At 38.5% G+C, this 23,445-nt stretch overlaps 1 protein-coding gene across 1 annotated transcript in view; it reads right to left on the reverse strand.

Annotated features, from left to right (window-relative positions):
- Window positions 1-6,788: 6,788 nt before the first annotated feature.
- Window positions 6,789-23,445, reverse strand: part of Acyp2 (acylphosphatase 2) — a 120,080-nt gene continuing 103,423 nt past the window's right edge. Inside the window, exon 4 of the mRNA XM_048352934.1 lies at window positions 6,789-7,740. Coding sequence (XP_048208891.1) covers window positions 7,626-7,740 — 115 coding nt within the window. The 3' untranslated portion in view covers window positions 6,789-7,625. The remainder of the gene's footprint in view (window positions 7,741-23,445) is intronic.

Raw genomic sequence — 23,445 nt, forward strand, 5'->3', positions numbered from 1 at the left:
GTTTATTCCTGTATAGTCATCATATATGTATATATATATTTAATTAAAAAAATTTTTTTTGCCAGTCCTGAGGCTTGAACTCCAGGCCTGGGCACTGTCCTGAGCCTCTTTGTACTTGAGGCTAATGCTCTACTACTTGAGCCACTTCTGGCTTTCTATGAGTAATTTAATGGAAATAAGAGTCTCTCTACGTGGTTACTGTATATGAATTTGGTACACTGGATGTTGTATACATGCCTACCTGATCTAGGGAAGGGAAAGAAAAAAAAAGGGTGCAAGATGTCACAAGAAATGTACTCACTGCCTTATTATATAACTGTACCCCCTTTGCACAACACCTTGTCAAGAAAATTTAATTTAAAAAAAAAGTCTCAAACTTTTCTGCCTGGGCTACCATGATCCTCAGATCTCAGCCTACTGAGTAGCTAGGTTTACAGGTGTGAGCCACTGGTGCCCAGCTTGTATACTTATTTTTTTAAATGAGAACAGTTTATTGATACAAACTATTATTATATATTTGCCCACAAATATATTCTTCCCAAATCTAAAGACTCTGAATGTTTGATCTAGATGCCTTAACCCAGTATTTTGCTGTTATTTGCTTATAAGAGTTTAGGACTGTTACATTCCTTTAAAATTATGAAATCTATCATATGTATGAGAAGATATGTAAACTCTTTTATAGCATTCAAATAATTATAAAGGTAATATTCATGAAGCTACTACTCAAATAAAGAAATATGAGAGCCTCAGGTGCTCAGGAGGCCTGTTTGTGCCTTTTTGGGATCACAACGCATTTCTTCTAGCTTGGACGTAACCATCATCCTTATTTTGTGATCATCCTTCCCTTCTTTTGTTAGTAGTTTTGTTATTGCCACTGGCATCCCTCAACACAATTTCTCTGACACTCTCTTCTGAGGCTTCTTCCGTAGTTTATGTAAAGGGAGTGCCCACTGCGCCTGACCTGTGTCCTTCTCCTGTGAGCTAAGATATGGGAGTTGGGTATTCTAGACAATGGAGAAAGAGTGGTAGTTGGGGTAAATGGGGAGAAAGAAAGGCTGATTCCCCTACTGTTCCTTCAGGAAATTATCCCTGAAGAGTGGAAAAATTCCTGCTCTATTTTTTTTTTCCTGGTTGGTGAAAATACTGCATGTCAAAAAAAAAAAAAAACACAGTACATTTATTGAAATGAACTCCAGGAAATGGAAACATTTTTTTTTCTTTTCTTTTTGTCTTGTTTCTTCATTTATTTGTCTTTGGGGGAGTAAGGGAGGGGAGCATAAGAATGGAACCACAAAGGGTGAACAAATGCAGTAGTGATACTCACTAGATACCATGTTGAAATGAACTACACAACTTGTGGATGGGGATGGGAGGGAAAAACTGGGAGAGGGCGAGGGAAAGGGTGACATTGTCCCAAAAGAAATATACTCATTATCTGACTTATGAAACTGTAACCCCTCTGTAATAACAATTTAAACAAAAGAAATTAAAATCTTCAAAAAAATACACAGAGTACTTCCTTTATGCCAGTTTCCTGGGTGAGCTCTGCAGTTAGATCTGAATCTAGATCAGTCTGCACTGCATCTTGAACTCATGTTCTCTGGCCTGCCTGCCTTTCTTTCTTTCTTTCTTCCTTCCTTCCTTCCTTCCTTCCTTCCTTCCTTCCTTCCTTCCTTCCTTCCTTCCTTCTTTCTTTCTTTCTTTCTTTCTTTCTTTCTTTCTTTCTTTCTTTCTTTCTTTCTTTCTTTCTTTCTTTCTTCCTTCCTTCATTTCTTTTCTCTTTCTTTCTGTCTTTCTTTCTTCCTTCCTTCCTTCATTTCTTTTCTTTCTTTCTTTCTTTCTTTCTTTCCTTCTTTCTTTCTTTCTCCTTCCTTCCTTCCTTCCTTCCTTCCTTCCTTCCTTCCTTCCTTCCTTCCTTCCTTCCTTCCTTCCTTCCTTCCTTCCTTTTCTCAAGCTAGTGGCTCTACCACTTGAGGCACAGCTTCACTTCCAGATTTTTAGTGGTCAATTGGAGATAAGAGTCTCACAGACTTTCTTGCCAGGACTGGCTTTGAACCACCATCTTCACATCTCAGCCTCCTGAGTGGCAAGGATTACGTTTCTAATGCAGTAACAGACTGCATCTTCCAATTTGCTTCCATATAGCTCCAAAGAATTGTAAAAAAAAAAATGAGAAGGGTGACAGAGGAATAATGAAAAGCAGGAGGTGGAGGGGAAGGTAGGAAAGAAGAAAGAAGGAAATAGAAGGAGAAGAAAGAGGAAGTTGCTATATTGGAGGGTTATATCCACTGCTATTTGCTGAGTCCACTGTGCAAAATGAAAAATAAAACTAATAAAAGAAAAATGTACTTTGATAGTGAAAGAAGTATCTTGGCCATCCAGGAATATATACTGATACTTACAACAGAGGAGAAAGCATATCAGGCTCCGTAAGGGAACAAAAGAACAAAATAACATAACAAAGTACTTTTTATTGAAAAGGCTAGTAATATGATACAGTAAGTAGATGTCTTAATTCCTATATTTAAATTCTTCTATTTGCTTGTGTGTCAGTCTTGGGGCTTGAACTTGGAGCCTGGGCTCTGTACCTGAACTTTTTGCTCCAGGTTAGCACTCTTCTACTTGAGCCACATCTCCACTGCCAGATTTTTGTTGGCTAATTGGAGATAAGAGTTTCATGGACTTTCTGCCCAGGCAAGCTTCAAACCTTGATCCTTAGATCTCAGCCTCATAGAATTACAGGCATGAACCACCAATGCCCAGCTAAAGTTTTTTTTTTTTTTAACTTTTTTAAAAATTAGAGTTTGGTTTTATTCAAAACCATGAACCAGGGCTGGGAGTATAATTCCGTGGTAGAGCACTTGCCTACCATGTTCAAGGCCCCAGCAGGCATCTAGCTCAGCAGAATCCTGTAAAAAGTCTTGTTTAGTTTCTTGACCTTGTAGCACACGATTCCAAGGCATATTGTGAATTAGTGAGTTCTGGGACCAGAATATAGGTCTGATGCATCAAATAGACCATCCTCTAGACCATCCTTTACCATGCTGCCTAGGTTTAGTTCCTGAAATTTGTTCCAGATATATAATTCTTCCTCCAGAGAACATTCTTCAATTTCTCTCTTAATAGAGCTAGGATACACCTTACTGAATAAACTGTATTTGTGGGCTATATGTTTTCAAAAGTAAGCTAATTTTTTAAAAGGGATTCTGCTTTTCCACTGATTCTAATTATGAGTTTCAAAATACATGCTTAGGAAAAATTCCTGTACAAGACGAGGCTCATCATTGCCTGATGAGGTGGCTTGCACCTTAGCCCCAGCTACTCCTTTGAGGAAGCTGGAGAAGGAGCATAACTTGAGCCCAGAAGTTTGAGAACTTTCACTATGTGAACATAGTGAGACTGCATCTCAAAACATAAATTAAAAAAAATTATTTTGTGCCAGACCTAGGTCTTGAAATCAGAGCCTGGATGCTACCCCTTGAGTTTTTATGCTCAAGGCTAGTGCTCTCCACTTCCAGCCTTCTGGTGGTTAACTGAAGATAAAAATCTCATGGACTTTTCTGCCCAGGCTGGTTTTGGACAACAATCCTCAGATCTCAACCTCCTGAGTAGCTAGGATTAGGTGTGAGTCGCTGGCACCTGGCTAAAACTTAAATCTTTTTAAAATAGTGAACAACACTGTGTTTGAAAATGAACTATTCAACTTCTGGGTGTGGATGAGAGGAAAAAACTGGGAGAGAGCAAGGATAGGGGTGACATTGTCCAAAGAGAAATGTACTCATTACCTGATTTATGTAACCGTAACTTCTCTGTATAGCACCTTTATAAAAACAATTTAAAAACAAGAAAAAATGGTGAACTTCCAGAATAGTCAAATTAATGTATTATTATTCAAACTCACTCACCGCCTGTTAGTCTCCTTCTTTGCTGCTTAGCTGTCATTTATCACAAAGATCTGCCCTGAATTCTTCCAGCCATAGATCCGTGGCTCTATAGATTACAGACTCAGATGGAACTCAGCTGCTACTTCTCAGCCTTAGAGGCCGTTCCCTTCCTAGCAGAACATATACTCTCTCCCACAAGCCTTCCTCTGAGACCTGCTGGGGTCATTCCATCCTGCCACAAAGATCATATGAGGTAGCTTTTGAAAAAGACAGGAACTTTTATAAAAATATGTAAAAAGTAACCATGAATATGCTTTTAGAAATCACACACCTTGGGATTCGGGTTGCTTTTTGAAGGGAGGTATAGTTATGTGGTGTATTGAGACCCCAGCTGATTGTCATGAATTATTTTTTTGCTTAATTTTTCTTGGTCTTTAAGATAAATAATTCTGTCAGAAGTAAACCTACCTGGACTTGTTATCTAAAATATGATATGTAAGTTTAAAATTCACTGTGTGAATGCCGGGTGAAATTTGAAAATAGCAAGTTAACTATTCAGAGTGATATCTGGTCTCGATTTTATATTATGCTATATTTATTTTGCTTTCTACTTATTCATGAACACTTACTCTCAGTAATTATTTACATTCTCCATCCAGTAATGGAATCCAGGGATGCATTAATCATTAAGTAATTTTGATTAATGTGATTTATTTTGTATCGGCACAAGATTCATCTAGCAAATGTGCTTGCCTTATAGAGATGAGAAAAGAATTATTAAAGAATATAACAAAAGAAAAAGGAATATGTTAGTGTCACTTCTAAGACTTTAAAAAAAAACACTAAACTTTTCTTTTTTTTTTTTTTTTTTTTGCCAGTCCTGGGGCTTGAACTCAGGGCCTGAGTACTGTCCCTGGCTTCTTTTTGCTCAAGGCTAGCACTCTGCCACTTGAACCACAGTGCCACTTCTGGCCATTTTCTATATATGTGGTGCTGAGAAATCGAACCCAGGGTTTCATGGTAAGCACTCTTGCCACTAGGCCATATCCTCAGCCCCACTAAACTTTTCTATATGTAGAGAAATATAGATTTTGTTTCCCAAAGTTGTGTAGGAAAAATGTCAATTTGATTTTCTTTAAATCAAAAGGTGCCTTCACCTGCCATGCTGTGTGGGAGTTAGGAAGTTAAATCTTGTTTCTCTGTGGTATGCTGTACCCTCACAAAAGGTCTTATTCAGAGAAATCCAGTTACCATAACTACTGCGCAAGCGCCATGGTACCTATAGGATGCCTGCCAGCATTTTGGGGGATAAGAATCTTGCTGGAGGTGGGAACCCCTAAATTTGTGATCTTGCTTCACTGTGTACCCACTGCTCACCACTCAGAGTTCTCCACTTTTGGAGGTGCTGTTGGGAGAAAGAAGCAAGTCTCCATAACTTAAGAAAGGTACAGCCTTGGGTTCCTGTCTAAGGAACCATTCCTTTTGGATGACCTCCTTGCCCCCTGTCTCTCACTATTTCTGCTCCCCTCTCACCTGCTAAAGGCCCAGGCTTCTAGCTTTCTCCTCAACCAATAGGACTAGGCCTTCTTTAAACAGAAATGTTTGAAGTAAAGTTTTCTTCAAGGGTATCTGGCTCCAAAACTTTCTCTGAGGTCAAGGAACACAAAGACTTGCCTACTTTCCTTAACCTGGAGTGAGGACATAGGAGAGCAAAGCCCATGTGAACAGACAAATTCTTCTGTGTTATGTTCAGTACATATACTACTTAGTGTGGTTCCTACATTAGAACAATAGGCATTCTCTTTATTCCTTTATTTATATGTATTTAGTATACATAATTATATTTGGGTATTTAGGTATAGGGCAATGTAACACTGTCCCTATTTCTATATAAATGTAGAAATACATTTGGTATCTTTATTACCAAAAATCAATGAAATTAACTTTCAAACAGCTCAGGCTGCCCTTCATCTCCTTTTCTCTTTCTTTGTATGCAGCAGGTAGAGTAAAGAGGCCTAGATTCTCTCCCCAGGTCTTGGAACACAGGAGAGGGCTTCTGTGCCATACATAGAACAGAAATTTCAACCTGCACTTCCAAAAGATTTGAAATAGACTAACAAAGAAGAGGAGGAGAGAACAAGTGTCCAGGATCTCAAGGATCCTCCTAACCCTGTTTTAATAATAATTTGTTTTAGATATTCAATTACACACACACACACACACACACACACACACACACACACATTTTGACTGTATTGGGGATTGACCTCAGGGCCTCGAACTTGCTGGGCAAGTACACTACCATTTGAAAACCATGTCTTTAGTCCTTTTACTTTATCAGTTTGTTTTTTTTTTGAGACAGTCTTGTGTTAACTCTGCCTAGTCTGACCTTGAACTATGATCTTCCTCTCTGCTGGACCAAGTAGCTAAGATTATAGGCATGTATTACCACAGTTGGCTAAATTTTAGTTTTAGTGAAGTGTTACATTATTATCAACATTTGGAAATCATTGGAGAATATTTGCAAGTACCTACTTACAACATCTTAAATTCTTCAGCTTTTTCTTTTTCCACTTAAGGTCTTCCTTATTCAATCTTGCAATTCTATTGTGGAGAAACAAATCTTTTCCTTGAAATATTCTGTGGCTTGATTATCATTTATATTTTAAAATCCTCAAATGAGGGGCTGGGGATATAGCCTAGTGGCAAGAGTGCCTGCCTCGGATACACGAGGCCCTAGGTTCGATTCCCCAGCACCACATATACAGAAAACGGCCAGAAGCGGCGCTGTGGCTCATGTGGCAGAGTGCTAGCCTTGAGCAAAAGGAAGCCAGGGACAGTGCTCAGGCCCTGAGTCCAAGCCCCAGGACTGGCCAAAAAAAAAAAAAAAAAAAAAAAATCCTCAAATGATATTACAAGTTTAGGGGATATTGTTAGTGCTTTTTCAGGTATAAGTCATCGACTGAGAATCGTTGATAAAATCTTGGGCTTTCTGTATGGAAACTGTGAGATCATATAGCTATCCTCACCAAGCCATCTTATCTACTATATAGAATAATATATAGACATTAAGTAAGTCCAACTTACTATGTAATTATATTCTCATTGAACCAAAATGTTAAAAGTTAACTATTTATGTTTATTATTATGGTTTTATTGATCACCCCATGTATTTATTTTAACCACTGTTTAAAATCTTTTAAGACTCAAATATCAAAATACTTGAGTGGCAACGATCAAGATTTGTATTCATAAACTGATTTATTGAATGCTAACACCTTTGTACAACCACATAGAGTTAATAAAATATAATTAAAAATAAGTTACTCAACTTTAACAGCAAATTATTATTCATAAGACATTCAAATTTATCACAGACAACAGTACCTAAAAATAATTTTAGATGGTTAACTTTATTATTTTCTGTCTAGTGGAGTAACATGTACGTTGTGATTTTTCACTGAAATGAAATATTTCATGACAAAGCTTAATTTGAACATTCACATGAAATAGCTTATAATGTCATTTTCAATCTTGGAATATTGTGGGTTTACCTGAACATATAGTTGAGTAGAATCATTCCAGTGACAGACATGTTTAGTCGTATGTAATTCGGTAGCTATCAGAATGGAAGTTCTCCTTTTTAATCCTACCATGCAATTATTACTCTAAAATATAGACTGAGAACATAGCCAGTTATCTTGCACTGTAAGCACTACAACTTTTACTCCTTTTTCCTTAGTATCGGATACTGAAATTAGAGTATTCCAGCTTAGTGATGGTTTTCTCATTGGAAAACTCAGTGCGGTCAATGCGAGAACTGGGGCTCCCAATCTTGCTCAGCCAGGACTTCCTACAAAACAAAAAGAAAACACACATTAGAATATAAAATATATGTGCATCAACTAAAATGATCTCACAACATTGATGGAGTAACACAAAATATAAGTAATTATGGACAAAAGCTAACTACAAATTTCATGTTAGGGTTGTCCTCTCCTCACCTTAAAACATTCCAAGTTCATTATTCTGTAGCTCGTTTTTGATGATACTGGGTTTTGAACTCACTTGGCACTTACTAGACTGGTGCTCTACTAACTAAGCCATACCTTAGCCTTTACCTAGTTTTTATACTCAAAAGAACCAAAAAATAGGGGCTGGGAATATGGCCTAGTGGTAAAGTGCTCGCCTCGTATACATGAAGCCCTGGGTTCGGTTCCTCAGCACCACATATGTAGAAAAGGCCAGAAGTGGCACTGTGGCTCAAGTGGTAGAGTGCTAGCCTTGAGCAAAAAGAAGCCAGGGACAGTGCTCAGGCCTTGAGTTCAAGCCTCAGGACTGGCAAAAAAAAACAAAAACAAAACAAGAACCAAAAAGTATTTTTACAAGAGGCTCATACTAAAAACAAGTCACTATTGTTTTTCATTAGCTCATTCATAATATTTCATTTGCTCATTCATAATAGATGTTTTATATATAAATGTGTATATATGAGTGTATGTGCATGTATACAAAATTATGGGGATTACTGACTGAAAAATAATATAATTTCCAGTAACATTTTAAATTAATTCTTAAAGATTGTTATTATCAAGGTGATATACAGAGGTGCTACAGTTACAAAAGTCAGGTAAAGAATACATTTCTTTTGGGACAATGCCAGCCTTTCCCTCCCTCTCTCCCAGTTTTTCCTTCCTGTTCCCACTCATAAGTTGTATACTTCATTTTCAACGTAGTGTCTGGTGAGTACCACTGCTGCATTTGTTCACCCTTTGTCTCTTCCCCTTTACTTCCTAATTAGATATAAATACACAAGACAAAAAGAAAGAAAAGAAAACGATAACAGAGAAAAAACCTCTTGTTTCTATATCCTGGAGCTCATTTTGATAAATATTATTTTATATGATCAGAGGCACATATGCATTGTACCTTTGTGTTTTGGTAACCAATTAATAAAATTAGAGTAATATTTTTCTTATATATTGAAATCCTATTCTTCCCATAGGTTAAGAAAGTCATTATATTAAAGAGTAAGTTAACTGTTCTGAAAACATTTTTCTAATTATTAGAGCAATGGGTTAATCCATGTGTTTAATTTATGCACTTTAGTATTTAGTTTCCTATGCAATTCAGACCTATTGTATGCACTGTTGATAACTTAGGTGTTAATGTCGAGGACTTTTTAGAATCTTTCTAATTACTAATAACTAGTTGAATGATAGTGGTACCACAAGTTAATACAATATAAGTCTGTTTTATACAAGTGATGGCTATTAGCCCAGTTGCTATTGTAGAAACATTTTTATGAGTTTTTTTTACCCCAAAGTTATTTCAGATTGTAAAGCTATAGCTGTATCTTACTGTGCAATACACGTTTACATAACCAAAGTTTCCTGATTAGTTCAAAAGTACTCAAGGTTGAGAATTCTAAAGGTTCAAATTGACATTTTGCTTTGGAACCTCAATTTTTTTGTTGCTGCTGTTTTGTTTTTTGTTTTGGTCAGCCATGGGGCTTGAACTCAAGGCCTGGGAACTGTCCCTGAGCTCTTTTGCTCAAGGCTAAAACACTTATTACCACAGCTCCACTTCTGGTTTTCTGCTGGTTAATTGGAGATACAAGTCTCGACGACTTTTCTGCCTGGTCTGGCATCAAACCATGATCCTTGGATTTCAGCCTCTTGAGTAGTTAGGATTGCAAGCATGAGCCAGCAGCACCAGGTCTGAACTTTAGCTTTTAAAGTTATTTCTTGTGATTGTTTTACTGGGTGGCTGTTCAGAAGCTAAATTGTCGATACAGGAACACATTCATTTTCTTTAACCCATTTAGTTCAAATCTTAAAAATGAAAATTTTATGTGTTGAAGAATGAAATTCAGTTTTTATGCAAAAGAGCTGGTGGCATCAATTATACTAGTCAAATCTTTTAAAAATATTTTATTATCTTTAAGTAGTTGTATACAGGAACTGCCATTCAGCGAAGCAGTTTATGAATAGAATGCATCTTGATTGATGTTACCCCTTTTAACAGTTTCATCTATCCCTGCCAATCAACCCCTTCCCTCACTTTTGATTTTGTGGGACACACATTGAATTTTGACTGCATTCTTCATACCTCTTCATTTATCTATTCCTTTTCCCTTGGCCTCATCCTACCCCTTCAACCTAGAAAACAAAAGGCAAGAATAATGATGAAAGCTAACATTTATTGAGCACTAGCAGCTTGCTCAGCCCTATAAGTTCTTTACATGCATTAGTTATTAATCCTAACATGAGCCTTAAGTCACAGTTGACTTATTATACTCCCAGATGGATGAGGAGAGAGAACCTAAGCACTGAGTGACTTCTCAGGGTGGGAGCAGTGGCAGTGGTGAGGAATAGCCAAATTTGAAAGGAATTCTGGAGGTGCAGTAAGTAGATTTACTGACAGACTGGATGTGGGTGTGGGAAAGGCAGAGGCGTGAAGGATGACACCAGAATGGTTTGAATACCTATCTGGGTAGGGGTTTCATTTAAAAAAAAATGGAAGAATAGATGCTCACTTTGGGAATGTTTAGTTGAGATGTCAGTGAGATGTTGAGTAGGCAGTTGAATCTGTGAGTCTTGCTAGAGGAAATAGAATTTGAAATTTGTCAGCAGACAAATTGGCTGAGGTCATCAAGAAAATGAACAAGAGATAGAAAAGACAAAAGGTCCAAATGACTGCCTTCTATTGTATTGGTAAGAGCTCAGGGAGCTCAAGAACTACCACAGGAAGAGAACCAAAAATTAAACCCTCACCAGGTGTTGGTAGCTCATTCCTGTAATCCCCACTACTCAGGAGGCTGAGATCTGAGGATTGCAGTTCAAAGCCAGCAGGGTGGGCAAGTCCATGAGATGCTTATCTTCAATTAACCACAGAAAACTGGAAGTGGTGTTGTGGTCCAAAGTATTAGAGTGCTGGTTGAGTGGCTTAAGCTCAGGGACAGTGTCCAGGCCCTGAATTCAAGCTCCATGACTGATTTAAAAAAATTAAGCCCTCAAAGAAATAACCCAATTAATATATGGGTAATAATTTAAAGAGAGACTTCTCTGAAGAAGTAAAACTGGCCAATAGACAAATGAAGAAATGCTCTGTTTTTTTTTTTTTTTGTTTGTTTTTTTGTTTTTTTTTTTTTTGGCCAGTCCTGGGGCTTCGACTCAGGGCCTGAGCACTGTCCCTGGCTTCCTTTTGCTCAAGGCTAGCACTCTGCCACTTGAGCCACAGCGCTACTTCTGGCTGTTTTCTGTATATGTGGTGCTGGGGAATCGAACCCAGGGCCTCATGTATACGAGGCAGGCACTGTTGCCATTAGGCCATATCCCCAGCCCCTGAAGAAATGCTCTGTAACCATAAAGGAAATGCAAATCAAAACAATACTGAGATTCTACCTCACCCCAATTAAAAGAAAAGCAATAATAACATGTTGGCAAGGACGAAGCCAAAAGGGAACCCTAATACACTGTTGGTGGGAATGTAAGCTTGTTTAACCACTCTAGAAGCAGTGTGCAGGTTCCTAAAAAAACTAAACATAATGGGCTGGGGATATAGCCTAGTGGCAAGAGTGCCTGCCTCGGATACACGAGGCCCTAGGTTCGATTCCCCAGCACCACATATACAGAAAACGGCCAGAAGCGGCACTGTGGCTCAAGTGGCAGAGTGCTAGCCTTGAGTGGGAAGAAGCCAGGGACAGTGCTCAGGCCCTGAGTCCAAGGCCCAGGACTGGCCAAAAAAAAAAAAAAAAAAAAACTAAACATAAAATTAACCTATGATCCAGCAATCCTACTCGTGGGCATTTATCTGATATAGCACAAACAAGATTACAGTAAAGCCACCAGCACAACCATGTTCATTGTACCACTACTCTCCATAGCTAAGATATGGAATCAGTCCAGATGCCCCTCAATGGATGTGGTATATATACACAATAAAATTTTACTTATCCATTAGAACTTATTGTACTATGTATAAGGAAATGGAAAGACATAGAAAAATTACATTAAGTGAAGCCAGACCTAGAGAAATAAAGGTTGCATAGTTTCCCTCATTTGTGGTGGAAAAAAATGTACCTATAAATTCATAAGTAAACATGTTGAGAGGTGTGTGAGTGGTCACAAATGAATTAACTGAAGTATAATAGACTATGGGGAGCTCAAATAGGATAATTTTTTTAGAAAGACTAGGTCAAATCCCAACAAAATGAGCACCAGGAAGACCAGGGTTGGGGCCAAGGAGAGAGGGGTAGAGGAATGAAGAGGGGAAGGGGAAGAATGCAGTCAAGAGTTTATTGTATATACCACAAAACTAACGAAAGAGAAAGGGTGGGTGGGACAGGGGTGAGACTTTGGAAGGGAGTGACAGTGATCAGGATACATTGTACTCATAAACTGCTTTGTTAAATTTTACAACTACTAGAAAATAAAATTTCAAATAAAATAAAATAAAAATTTATAGTTTAATTCAGGTCCTGTACAAGTCTTGGTACATTTAATTATATTCTATTATCCTTTGAACAAAACTGTTTTAGTCATTATGCTTTTAAACTAGTGTCTTTTTTTTTTTTAACCAAGTGGTCTTCCACTGTAAGCAAGTCTTAACTAAGTTTTGCTGGTAGGATAATAGTTTCTATTTATCTTTTTTAGGGTTCCTATGGTTTATATACAAACCATATGGTGTACTTATTTTCTGAATTAATTCTGTTAATTTTATGACACTGATTAAATAATTTCTAATTGTTCTTTAAGTTAAGGTCTTTAGTTACATTACTTACTTGTTTCTCAGAGAATTGCTACAGTGAATGTGCAAGTACACAGAGAGGAGAGGGGAGGGGAGGAGAAGAGAGGGGAGGGATGGGGAGAGTAGGGGAGAGGAAAGGAGAGAAGAGAGAAGAGGAGAGGAGAGAGGAAAGAAGAGGAGGAGAGGAGAGGAGAGATGAGAGGAGATGAGAAAGGAGAGGAGAGGAGAGAAGGGGAGGAGAGGAGGGGAGAGGAGAGGAGAGGGGAGAGAAGGGGAGCGGAGGGGAGAAGAAAGGAGAGGAGAGAAAAACCATGCTCATTCAGCCAAGGGGCCACATACCAGGGTACATGGTCTGTCTCCTGCATATTTTACCCATTCATTTAGTTGCCTACATAAATACTGAATGGATGATTGGATGGATAGATGAATTATATGTACTTGAAAGACACGGAAACCTGTTATTTCTGCTATAAATCTGAATCTGTTAGTGTGCATATGTCTCTCGGGCATTTCTATTTAAAGAATCTGATCCATTGATAACTTAAAAAACAAATTTCATCTAGCAAAAGAAAAGAATAAGAACAGAAATTGAGAAAATCTTTGACACAGATTATGCTATTGGATACCCATGTGCTCCACTCTCTGCAATAAATGTTAAACAACTTAAATAGAAATTTTAAAATGAAACTAATTTTTGTAAAGCTTATTTTAGTCCTCTTCCCAAATCATAGTGCTTGCAACAATTATAAAGTAACAATATGACTAGAGATTTCCTTATGGAGGTATTTCTTTTTTTATTAATTTTTTAAAAAATGTATTAATTAAAATTTTTTGACAAGGTGCTGTGCAAAAGGGGTACAGTTACATAATAGGGCAGTGTGTACATTTCTTGTGAAATCTTACACCCTGTTTTTCTTTCCCTTCCCTAGATCAGGTAGACATATATACAATACACAGTGTACCAAAAACATATACAGTAGCCACGTGGCCTATGCCAAAGGAAATTCACCTAGGACATTAAATGTAACGTCAACAATAGAGTCTGCTTATCCTTGTCTTATATGAACATACATACATAGCTTTTGAGCTATTGTGATCCACTGAGAGGTCTATTTTTGATCTTTATATGTTGAGTAGTTGTTTGGTTTTAGTTACATAATGTAGGGTCGCTGACCCAAACCTGCGGGAAATACCATTTGACAAGAGGTTTTTGGTTTCACAGACATGGTCTCTATTGTCTCCCCCTTCCCCCACCTTAGCAGTCATATATCAAGGAGATCATGCCCCTTTGTTTTCTGTGTTCTAGGCTTGTCTCGCTCAACATTATTTGTTCAAGTTCTGACCATTTCCCTGCGAATACCAGTATTTTACCATTTCTAATCGCTATGTAGTATTCCATTGTGTATAGGTACCATATTTTTTGGATCCATTCATCTGTGGAGGGGCATCTGGGTTGTTTCCATATTTTGGCTATTGTGAATTGTGCAGCGATAAACATGGAAGTGCAGATGTCTTTTTGATATCTTGAGACCTGTTGTTCAGGATAGATGTCTAGGAGTGGTATGGCTGGGTCATAGGGTAGGTCTATGTTGAGCTTTTTGAGAAACCTCCATACTGTTCTCCAAAGTGGTTGTACTAATTTGCACTCCCACCAACAGTGGAGAAGGGTTCCTCTTTCCCCGCATCCCCTCCAGCATTTGTTGTTGCCTGAGTTCAGAGTATAGGCCATTCTAGCTGGAGGTTGTATCTCAGGGTTGTTTTTATTTGCATTTCCTTTACTGCCAGGGATGTTGAACATTTCCTCATATGTTTCTTTGCCATTTTTATCTCTTCTCCTGTGAAGTCTCTCTTTAGCTCCTTTGCCCATTTCCTAATTGGTTTACTGGGCTTGGAGGGGCTTAGTTTTTTGAGTTCTCTGTAGATGACAGATATTAGGCCTTTGTCTGTTGCTGTGTTGGTGAAGATCCTTTCCCATATGGTTGGCTGTCTTTCTAGTCTGGTGGCTATGTCTTTAGCGGTGCAGAAACATTTTATTTGTAGGAGTCTTATGGAGGTATTTCTTTTTTTTTGCCATTTATTTATTTATTTATTTATTTATTTACTTTTCAAATTTTTATTATCAAACTGATGTACAGAGAGGTTACAGTTTCATACGTTAGGCATTGGATATTATGGAGGTATTTCTAAGCTGTGTGATGAAGATTAAACACAATTGTGAAAATGTTTTATGGAATAACAAGAGAAATGATCTTTCATGTATTAAAGTAGCCTTCAGGCCATTTGTACATTATAAATGAATAAGTAAAACAGTGCTGGTGTTACATGATTAGGGAAATTAGTATTTGTTTAATAAATTCACTGTGCTATAAATTTTTTCTTGTTCCTATTTGGGCAGTCATCAACTATTACACCCCCTCAGAGTTTCTGTAACATTTCACTAAAATTCTTGAGAGCAGATGGTACATATTTAGCTATCAAAAACAGTAAGTGCCACACATTTATGACCTTAGCAGCCAGCAAAGGCCAGCTGTGGCCTTCTAAAATGCACTTGAATTGCTGCTCCCCCACCCCCGGGGTCCTTTCTGTGCCCTAATATAAAAAGGGTCCCACCTCCCCTCTGTTGTGGTGACGATCACATTCTGCACCTTGCTATTTTTATGTAATTGCTTATGTACTCATAATGTGCCTCCTCCACATTACAGGACAATTTCAAAGAAGGCAAGGTCAGAGTCTTACTTACTATTAGATCCTCATCCTCAGCACAATGTCTGGTGATAGTGCATTGTCATTAAATGCACATTGAGGGAAGCTTTCGGCGCCTGTGGGGGATTCCTTCAGGTCTATGGCTTCTGAGGATGGAGGAGGGGTATTTCAAATCATCATGTACAGAAAGGAATCCTGGGCATAGCTATTCATTTTATCTCGTGTAAAACAAACTCCTTGGTTGTTATATACTCTTGGAATGTTAAAAAAAACAATAACTGTTATTACAGGAAATAGTAACCTGTTTACTCTATGAAATAACACAAGTAGTCTATGCATCCATCCTCTCAAAGGATGCTGGAGGCCTATGTATCTGACTAACCACTTGAATATGAGTATGTAAAGCAATTTAATTATTTATCAATCCAGCTGCCCGAATTTTTCTGCACTTCTTGTGATCATGTGTTTCTTCATGATATAAATAAGCACAGAAATGGGTTTCTGTATTCACAGGGATTCTTAGGATATCATAGGAGGGGTGAGTCATATGACATGCTGCTGCCTTCTCTTCCTTCTTCCTCCTTTTCCTCCTCTTCCCCCTTCTTCTCTGGTCCTGGGACTTGAACTCAGGGCCTGGAAGCTGTCTCTGAGCTTTTGTGCTCAAGGCTAGCACTCTACCACTTGAGCTGGAGTTCCAGTTCTAACTTTTTAGTGGTTAATTAGAGGTAAGAGTCTCACAGACTTTCCTGCCCCAGCTGACTTTGAACCATGATCTTCAGATCACAGCCTCCTGAGTAACTAGGATTAGAGGTGTGAGACACAAGTAGCCAGAGCAAAGTTTTTCTTTGAAGCAAGAAAATGGTTTTGTGTGTGCGTGCGTGCATGCATGCATGCATGCATGCACACCTCTTTCTCCTCTAACTACAACTCAAGCCCCCTAGATGAGGGCTGGGGAATCCCAAGGGTGTTGCAGAGCTCAGTCAGAGAACTGTACTATGAGCTGAGCACTGCATAAGGATGTAGGGGAAGGAAATGTGTGGAGAATCTATCCCATGTCAAAGGAGAACCAACATACAGTTGTCTTTTCTATAATTCAAGCCAGTTAGAATTTCCTGTAGAATGCAGTAAGCTCCTGAGGTGAAATTAAAAAAAAAATCCCATTTAACCAACATCTTCATCTGAAACAAAGAGGTGAAATTAAAGCACGAGAAAGCCAACACTATCAATAATTCATAGTAGTTCTATTTCCTGGACTGAAGGGGGGTGAAATAATCCTTTCAGATATCCTGCAGCACCAGTATAAAACATATACCATAGCAAGAAAGCAGACAGTAGGAAAAGACTGCTACTGAATTAAAAGCTAATGTGATGCATGCTGGAAAATATTGAGTTGCCTGATCATTTCAGGCTTTTAAGCTAGCATAAATAATGGAAAGACAGCACCCTAGCATCTTTGCTATTCTCCCCTCTTTAATAAGTTCCCTTGTTCAATTTCATGTGAACAAATAATAGCATCGACTTCCATACCATATCATCAAAGCAAATATTTTAGTGATATTTTGACATAATGTCTGAAATATATGTCAGATGATCACCCAGGGAATCCCAGCACATCCATAATTAACCAGAGAGCAGTTTCCTCAGCTTTAAAATGAGGGTACTACTACTGTCCTTGCTGAGATGCTGGATTAGTAAATCCCCAACTTCTAGCACAATGCTGCTCAGTAAATATGTATTGAAAGAATGATTGGGGCTGGGAATATGGCCTAGTGGCAAGAGTGCTTGCCTCCTACACATGAAGCTCTTGGTTCGATTCCCCAGCACCACATATATGGAAAATGGCCAGAAGGGGCGCTGTGGCTCAGGTGGCAGAGTGCTAGCCTTGAGAGGGAAGAAGCCAGGGATGGTGCTCAGGCCCTGAGTCCAAGGCCCAGTACTGACCAAAAAAAAAAAAAAAAAAAGTGCTTGCCTCCTACACATGAAAGAATGAACCTCTGTCTATGTCCTCTTCAGGTCTGGAGCATTGACACATGGCAAAAAGAGTGTACCTGGGGTCCTACATTACCCATGTACAAAAGGAACCCTGAGCATGGCTATTCACCTTGCTTTTATCTCACATGAAACAAACTGTACACTTTTAAAATACTCTGTGAAAGTTTGTAAATATCTAATACATGTCATACAGTGGACCCTTAATGACCGCTGTTACAAAGTGTTCTTTCCTGCCTTTGTCTAAGGGAGTGGGGGTTTATTCAGCAAGCTCTATGACCTTCAATCACATACTTTTGGTGTGACTCTTGGTCTTGGCCAAGGTGCTTCTGACCACCAGTGGGAAATGGCATGTCATTCAACCTCCTCAGCTACTAAGGCATGAGCTATGAGCTGCTCTCCAAACCAAGCCATGAATCCAGAGACTGGGAGCAGAGAAGGTAGGATTATGACCAAAGCTTCTACATCAGCATAGTGACAGATACACTCTTACTTCTGTTTAATTTAGTGGAAAGAAAGTTAGTGCCCACAAAGTGATCATGAAAATGGTCTTAGAGATCACTATGCTTGGTGTAAATCCAGCTGCCTTCCTATTTGGTCATCTTGAACAAGTTTCAAGACTCCCACTGATCTCTAGGTCATCAGTGTCTTCCTTTAAAACTTTATGCCTATCACATCAAATTGTTAGGAAGGTTGAATAAGACAATCTTGGAAAGTGCTTAACAGTATTTCAATAATCAATTCTTAATGATTTTCAGCTATTGTGTTGATTGGGGTGCAATAAAACGGATGGAATTTAATAACAAGGAATCAGGTTCTTACAACATACTGGAGGGGCTACAAGAACAGCTTTAGATTGGGCCTGTTGATACAACAGATTTCATTCAATAAAATAGTGAGGGAAACTGCAAGATGTTAAGCACTATTCTGATGAAATTTTAGAGAAACACAAACATACATGCATGAATATATACTACAAATAATCAAGAGTGTTGAAATTAACTTCCTAATAGATGCAAAACTGGTTAGAATTCTATAGTACATCACTACTCAAAAGCACTATTTAATATGTGTATGTTTGTATTCATGTATGTATGTGTATATATACATTATATATGTATATATATATTCCAAAGTATTATTTCAAGGTATAGTAAATACAATAATAAAATTAATGAGACATTTTTCATATTGAGTCTTTTTTTTTTTTTTTTTGGCCAGTCCTGGGCCTTGGACTCAGGGCCTGAGCACTGTCCCTGGCTTCTTCCCACTCAAGGCTAGCACTCTGCTACTTGAGCCACAGCGCCACTTCTGGCCGTTTTCTGTATATGTGGTGCTGGGGAATCGAACCTAGGGCCTCGTGTATCCGAGGCAGGCACTCTTGCCACTAGGCTATATCCCCAGCCCCATATTGAGTCTTTTTGACCTGGCTTGTAGTTTTTAAAATTTTTTAAATTGTTATTATAGAGGTGATGAACAAAGGGGTCACAGTTTCATAAGTCAGATAAAGAGTACATTTCTTTTTGGACAATGTTACCTCTTCCCTTGCTCTCTCCCAGTTTTTCCTTCCTGTCCCCACCCACAAGCTGTGTAGTTCATTTTCACTGCTGCATTTGTTCACCTTTTGTCCCTCCATTTCTGTTCCCCCTTTGCTCTCCTAAAATCAGATGAACAAACACAAAAGACAAAAAGAAAACAAAACAAAATAACAATGAAGAAAAACACCTCTTGTTTCTATTTCTCAGAGTTCATTTCAATAAATATTTTTTTTTGGAGTGAGGGAAATCTTTATTTCTTTTTTTTTATTTTTATTGTCATACTGATGTACAGAGAGGTTACAGTTTCATACCTTAGGCATTGGATACAGTTCTTGTACTGTTTGTTACCTCCTCCCACATTCCACCTTCCCCCTCAATAAATATTTTATATGATTAGAAGAACAGGGGCATGTGCCTTTGTATTCTTTTCCTAAGAGTATCCTTTGGTCTCACTGTGTGTGAATGCCTAGAGTCCTATATAATTTATCCTGGGGTGTTTTAGATCCAGCTTTCACTTATAGGAGAATACATGAGCCATTTGCCTGTCTGAGTTTGGCTTACCTCACTTAACCTGATTTGTCCTAGATCCATTCATTTTCTTGCAAATGACATACCATTATTCTTTCTAATGGCTGTGTGAAGGTCTACATTTTTTTGATCCACTCATCTACTTTAAGGCATTTGAGCTGTTTCTATAACTTGGCTATTGTAACCTGGTCTATATTTTATACATGTAGTACCTACCAATTCAAATTTTGCCACATTGCAAGTATTCAATAACCACCTGTGGCTGGCAGCTCCCATATTAGGCACTGTAGCTTTGGAACAATTAAAAAAAAGTGTTTGGGGTTACCTTTTCTTTGGTGCAAAAATCCTGTGTGTATCTACCAATGTAGCTATACATTGTAGGTATAAGATAGATTCTAACTTTAAATAGATATAATTTGTTTACTGTGGACATGTTCTTTACATTTCTATGGTTTTCTGAAAGCAAATTTCTGTGATACAGAGTTGTAAAGTATACTGGTCAATAGGAAATGAATCAGATGCACACATCCTTACAGAATCAGAAAATTCCTGAAGGTTGTAGTAAAGAATACCTGGGACTTACATCCTGCTTTTTAATGACCAGTTCTAAGTCTTGAATACTTTTTCATGATAGCCACTGCTGAGAGCCTGTAGACAGCCATTGCAATCACTTGCTCCGAAGGTGCTACATTGCTGGAGTGTACACATCAGGAAGCCTTGGCTTCAGAACCATTACTCATCCACTAGAACCTGACAGTAGCTAAACAATTCCTCACCACTCTGCCGGGCCTGCTCTCCACCAAACACAGGTCCAAGTTCAAATTTCATCTAAGCCTCTACGACTGGGTGAAGCTTAGATCACAAACTTAGAACCTTGGACTAGGGAAACGTGGCTTCTAACTCCCTTCGTTTCTGAAGTGAAGGAAACAATGGGAATTTGGAACAGAAGTTGACCAAGACAATGGACCCTGACTAATCCATGCATTATTTGATGAACAAGAGCTGTACTTGGGGATTCAGAAGTACTGGAGTTGCTACTGCTGCTGTTTTTGGTCTATGACTTTGCTGGTACAGAGCATGTATGTGTGCATCTGTGTGTGTCTGTGTATCTAGAGTTCTCAGCATTGGAACAGAATCCCAAGGGGCAGAAGAAGTGGTGAAGCAGAATGACCACAGAAGGAGGAAATCACCACCAAGTGTTATCAAGTGTTAAGTAAACCCAGGGCGCTGAGAATTTTAAGAGCCCAGGAGCTCCAAATGGTGCTGGGACACAAGTAGAACATGAACTGGAAAATGCTTCTGAGATGTGCTGGAGTCGGAGCCAGATTCAAATGGCTTTAAGGAGCTAAAGGAAAGAGAAGAGATGGGGACAGCAAGAATAGATAAATCTTCTGAATTGTCAGACTGTGAGAGAGCAGCTTTGTACATCTTTGAGGTTCTGTTCTTGGCAGGTCTAGCCAGCCTAGATTTTTTTAAATTCAATACCTTCCAATATTTACAAGTATCTTGTCTCAGAAGTGTAATATTGAAGGAAGACTACATTGAAGACACAGTCCAGGATGTTCTCTATTCCAGATATGTTCAGATCTACCCCCACAGGAAGCCAAATGAAAACTGAGTTGTCCAGGTACCCCTCTATCCTTCATACTTCCCTTTCATACTTTCCCTTTCATACTTTCATCCTTCATCCTTCCCTTTCCCTCTCCCTAAAAAAACGTTCATGAGAAAATTCAGTTTGTAGGGGATGCCATTAGCTGATAGAGGGCTTCTACATAGTTTAGATCCAAACTGCAAGCATAGAGAAAGTCCTTATTGTAAGCATTTTTTATTAAAGCCTCCTTCCTGGCTCTATTTTATGTCCTCACCACTGTTTTCATCCTTTTTCTCTTTTAAATACCTATTTTTTTATTACAGTGCTGCATATTCTTATAATCACTTCAAATTCTGCAGGGAAAGAAGTGAGATATAGATATATAAAGCTGTGGCTTTTCTTTCCCCCTTACTGATACTATTTCTTTGATTTTTACCATGAAAAGTACAAGGGGATAGATTTATTTACCAAATTTTGCTTTGTACTGACTTTACAGGAGACTTTTTCTCCATTAAAGCTAAGCATACAGTGGTCTGTGCTCATAAAAACAAGAATCTGTGGCTGCCATCCTGTTATGGCCAGGAATTCCCCAACTAAGAGCTCCAATCACAGCAGGTCTAGGACAGTGTTGGGCTTGAGCACCTGAATGAGGGGCTATTGTCCAACTTGCAGACAACAGCCTGGGTCTGGCCTGGAAGAGCAGTGCCTGCACAGCTCCAGAGAAGAATTCATGAGGTGTCTCCCCGACAATTTGAAAGTAATCTGTGCACAATGGAACCAAAGAACAGTTTAAAGACAAAATGGAAAAACAGCCAATGGCACAACATCTCTGGGAGAACAGGAAGCTTGAATGCTGATAAATAAAAAGCAAAAATAAAGAGATTGTGACAAAGCATACTGTGCTACATACTGTTGAACTTGAGGATGGGAATGTGCAGAATTCCTTTAGATAGTTAACAGAAAGACTAGAATAACTACTCTTTATGGGAGTTGGGGAAATGGCTTCTCTTTCACACCTTCCAGGACTTAAAAAAGGTTACTACTATAATTATTTGAGACAAGGTCTCACTAGGTACCCTAGGCTGGCCTAGAACTCACTAGGTAGCCAAGATTGGCCTTGAATCTTCAATCCTCCAGCCACAGCCTCTGGAATATTAAAAGTAAGGATGTATGCTACCACATCCAGCTCATATTATTCATTAAGATTCTCAATTTTTAGCTAGGCATGGTTGCACATGCTTATCATCTTAGTTACTAGGGAGGCTGACACAGGAGAATCAAAAACTCTGAGAGCAGTCAGTATTTCCCAGCTAGCTTGGACAACTGAGTGAAACCCTGTTTTATACACACAGCTCCAGGTTCAGTCCTCAGTATTGAGGATTTTATGTTTAAACTTGAGTGTTTTACCCTTAAGTCCAAGCACAGGCTTAAGTAGGGAGCTCATGACAGGAGGTTTGTAAGTAGTTGCCTATAAATGAGCATATTATAATATGCTCAATATTTTTCAGCAACACTGTATTAAATGCTCACCAATTTCAGTCTCCTTTCAAAATGTTTTCCCTTTTGTATTCTTAAACATATGCTAACTTATTTCCTTTCCCTTAAAAATATAAAATAAACAGCTGAGGAAAAACATATAGCTTCCTGATATTAGTTTATTTTTGCAAGCTGTATAATAAAGACATGGCTAAATTCTAATAAATGTGCTCTTATCCAAAATGGAGTGTTATCACCTTAGTAACAAAAAAATTAAAATGCTGCCTATTTAGTGACTGCAAATGCTGTGCTTTTCATAAAGAAAAATTAAGAACAGCTTGATAAATCATAGACAAATAACAAGAAATCATCATATAACCAAGTTGCTTATCTCTCAAGAAAGACAAGAAAGGATTCCAGGTAATTTCTAGGACAGTGGTAAAATAATTACTATACCATATTTATAAGCCATATCCTAAAGCAGTTGGCTTTGAAAGAGGTGATTTTATTTGATTCAGTTTTGGAAGGCAATATTTCTGCTATGTTTCCTAGATTCAGAAAGGGCAAGAAAAAGAAGCCCTTTCTGACCAGGGGCTACAGCAGGAGCAGGCCACTACAAGAATGACCCCAGACATGGAGAGAATTAGACTCAAAGGAAGGAGATGAAAGGTCATAATGTTCTTGTCATAAGACAATCAAGAGAGCAGCAAATACCATCAGCCCCTGTGCTTACTAGGCAAGGTTCCTGTTGCCATGGCAGCTATTCAAACTGCCAGTAAACTAGAGGTTTGAAACACTATTTCTTCTTCAAGTCTGCAGTTTGGGCTGAGCTAACAGGGAAAGCAAATCTCTGAACAGCAAGGCTGAGTCACACAAAGATTTGATAATCAAGCCATGTGCCAGTAGCTAATACATAACCCTAGCTGCTAAGGAGTCTGTGGCCTGGAGGATCATGGTTCAAAGCCAGCCAGGACAGGAAAGT

The sequence above is a fragment of the Perognathus longimembris genome, chromosome 8 (assembly GCF_023159225.1).
Source record: "Perognathus longimembris pacificus isolate PPM17 chromosome 8, ASM2315922v1, whole genome shotgun sequence".
NCBI classification, from domain to species: domain Eukaryota; kingdom Metazoa; phylum Chordata; class Mammalia; order Rodentia; family Heteromyidae; genus Perognathus; species Perognathus longimembris.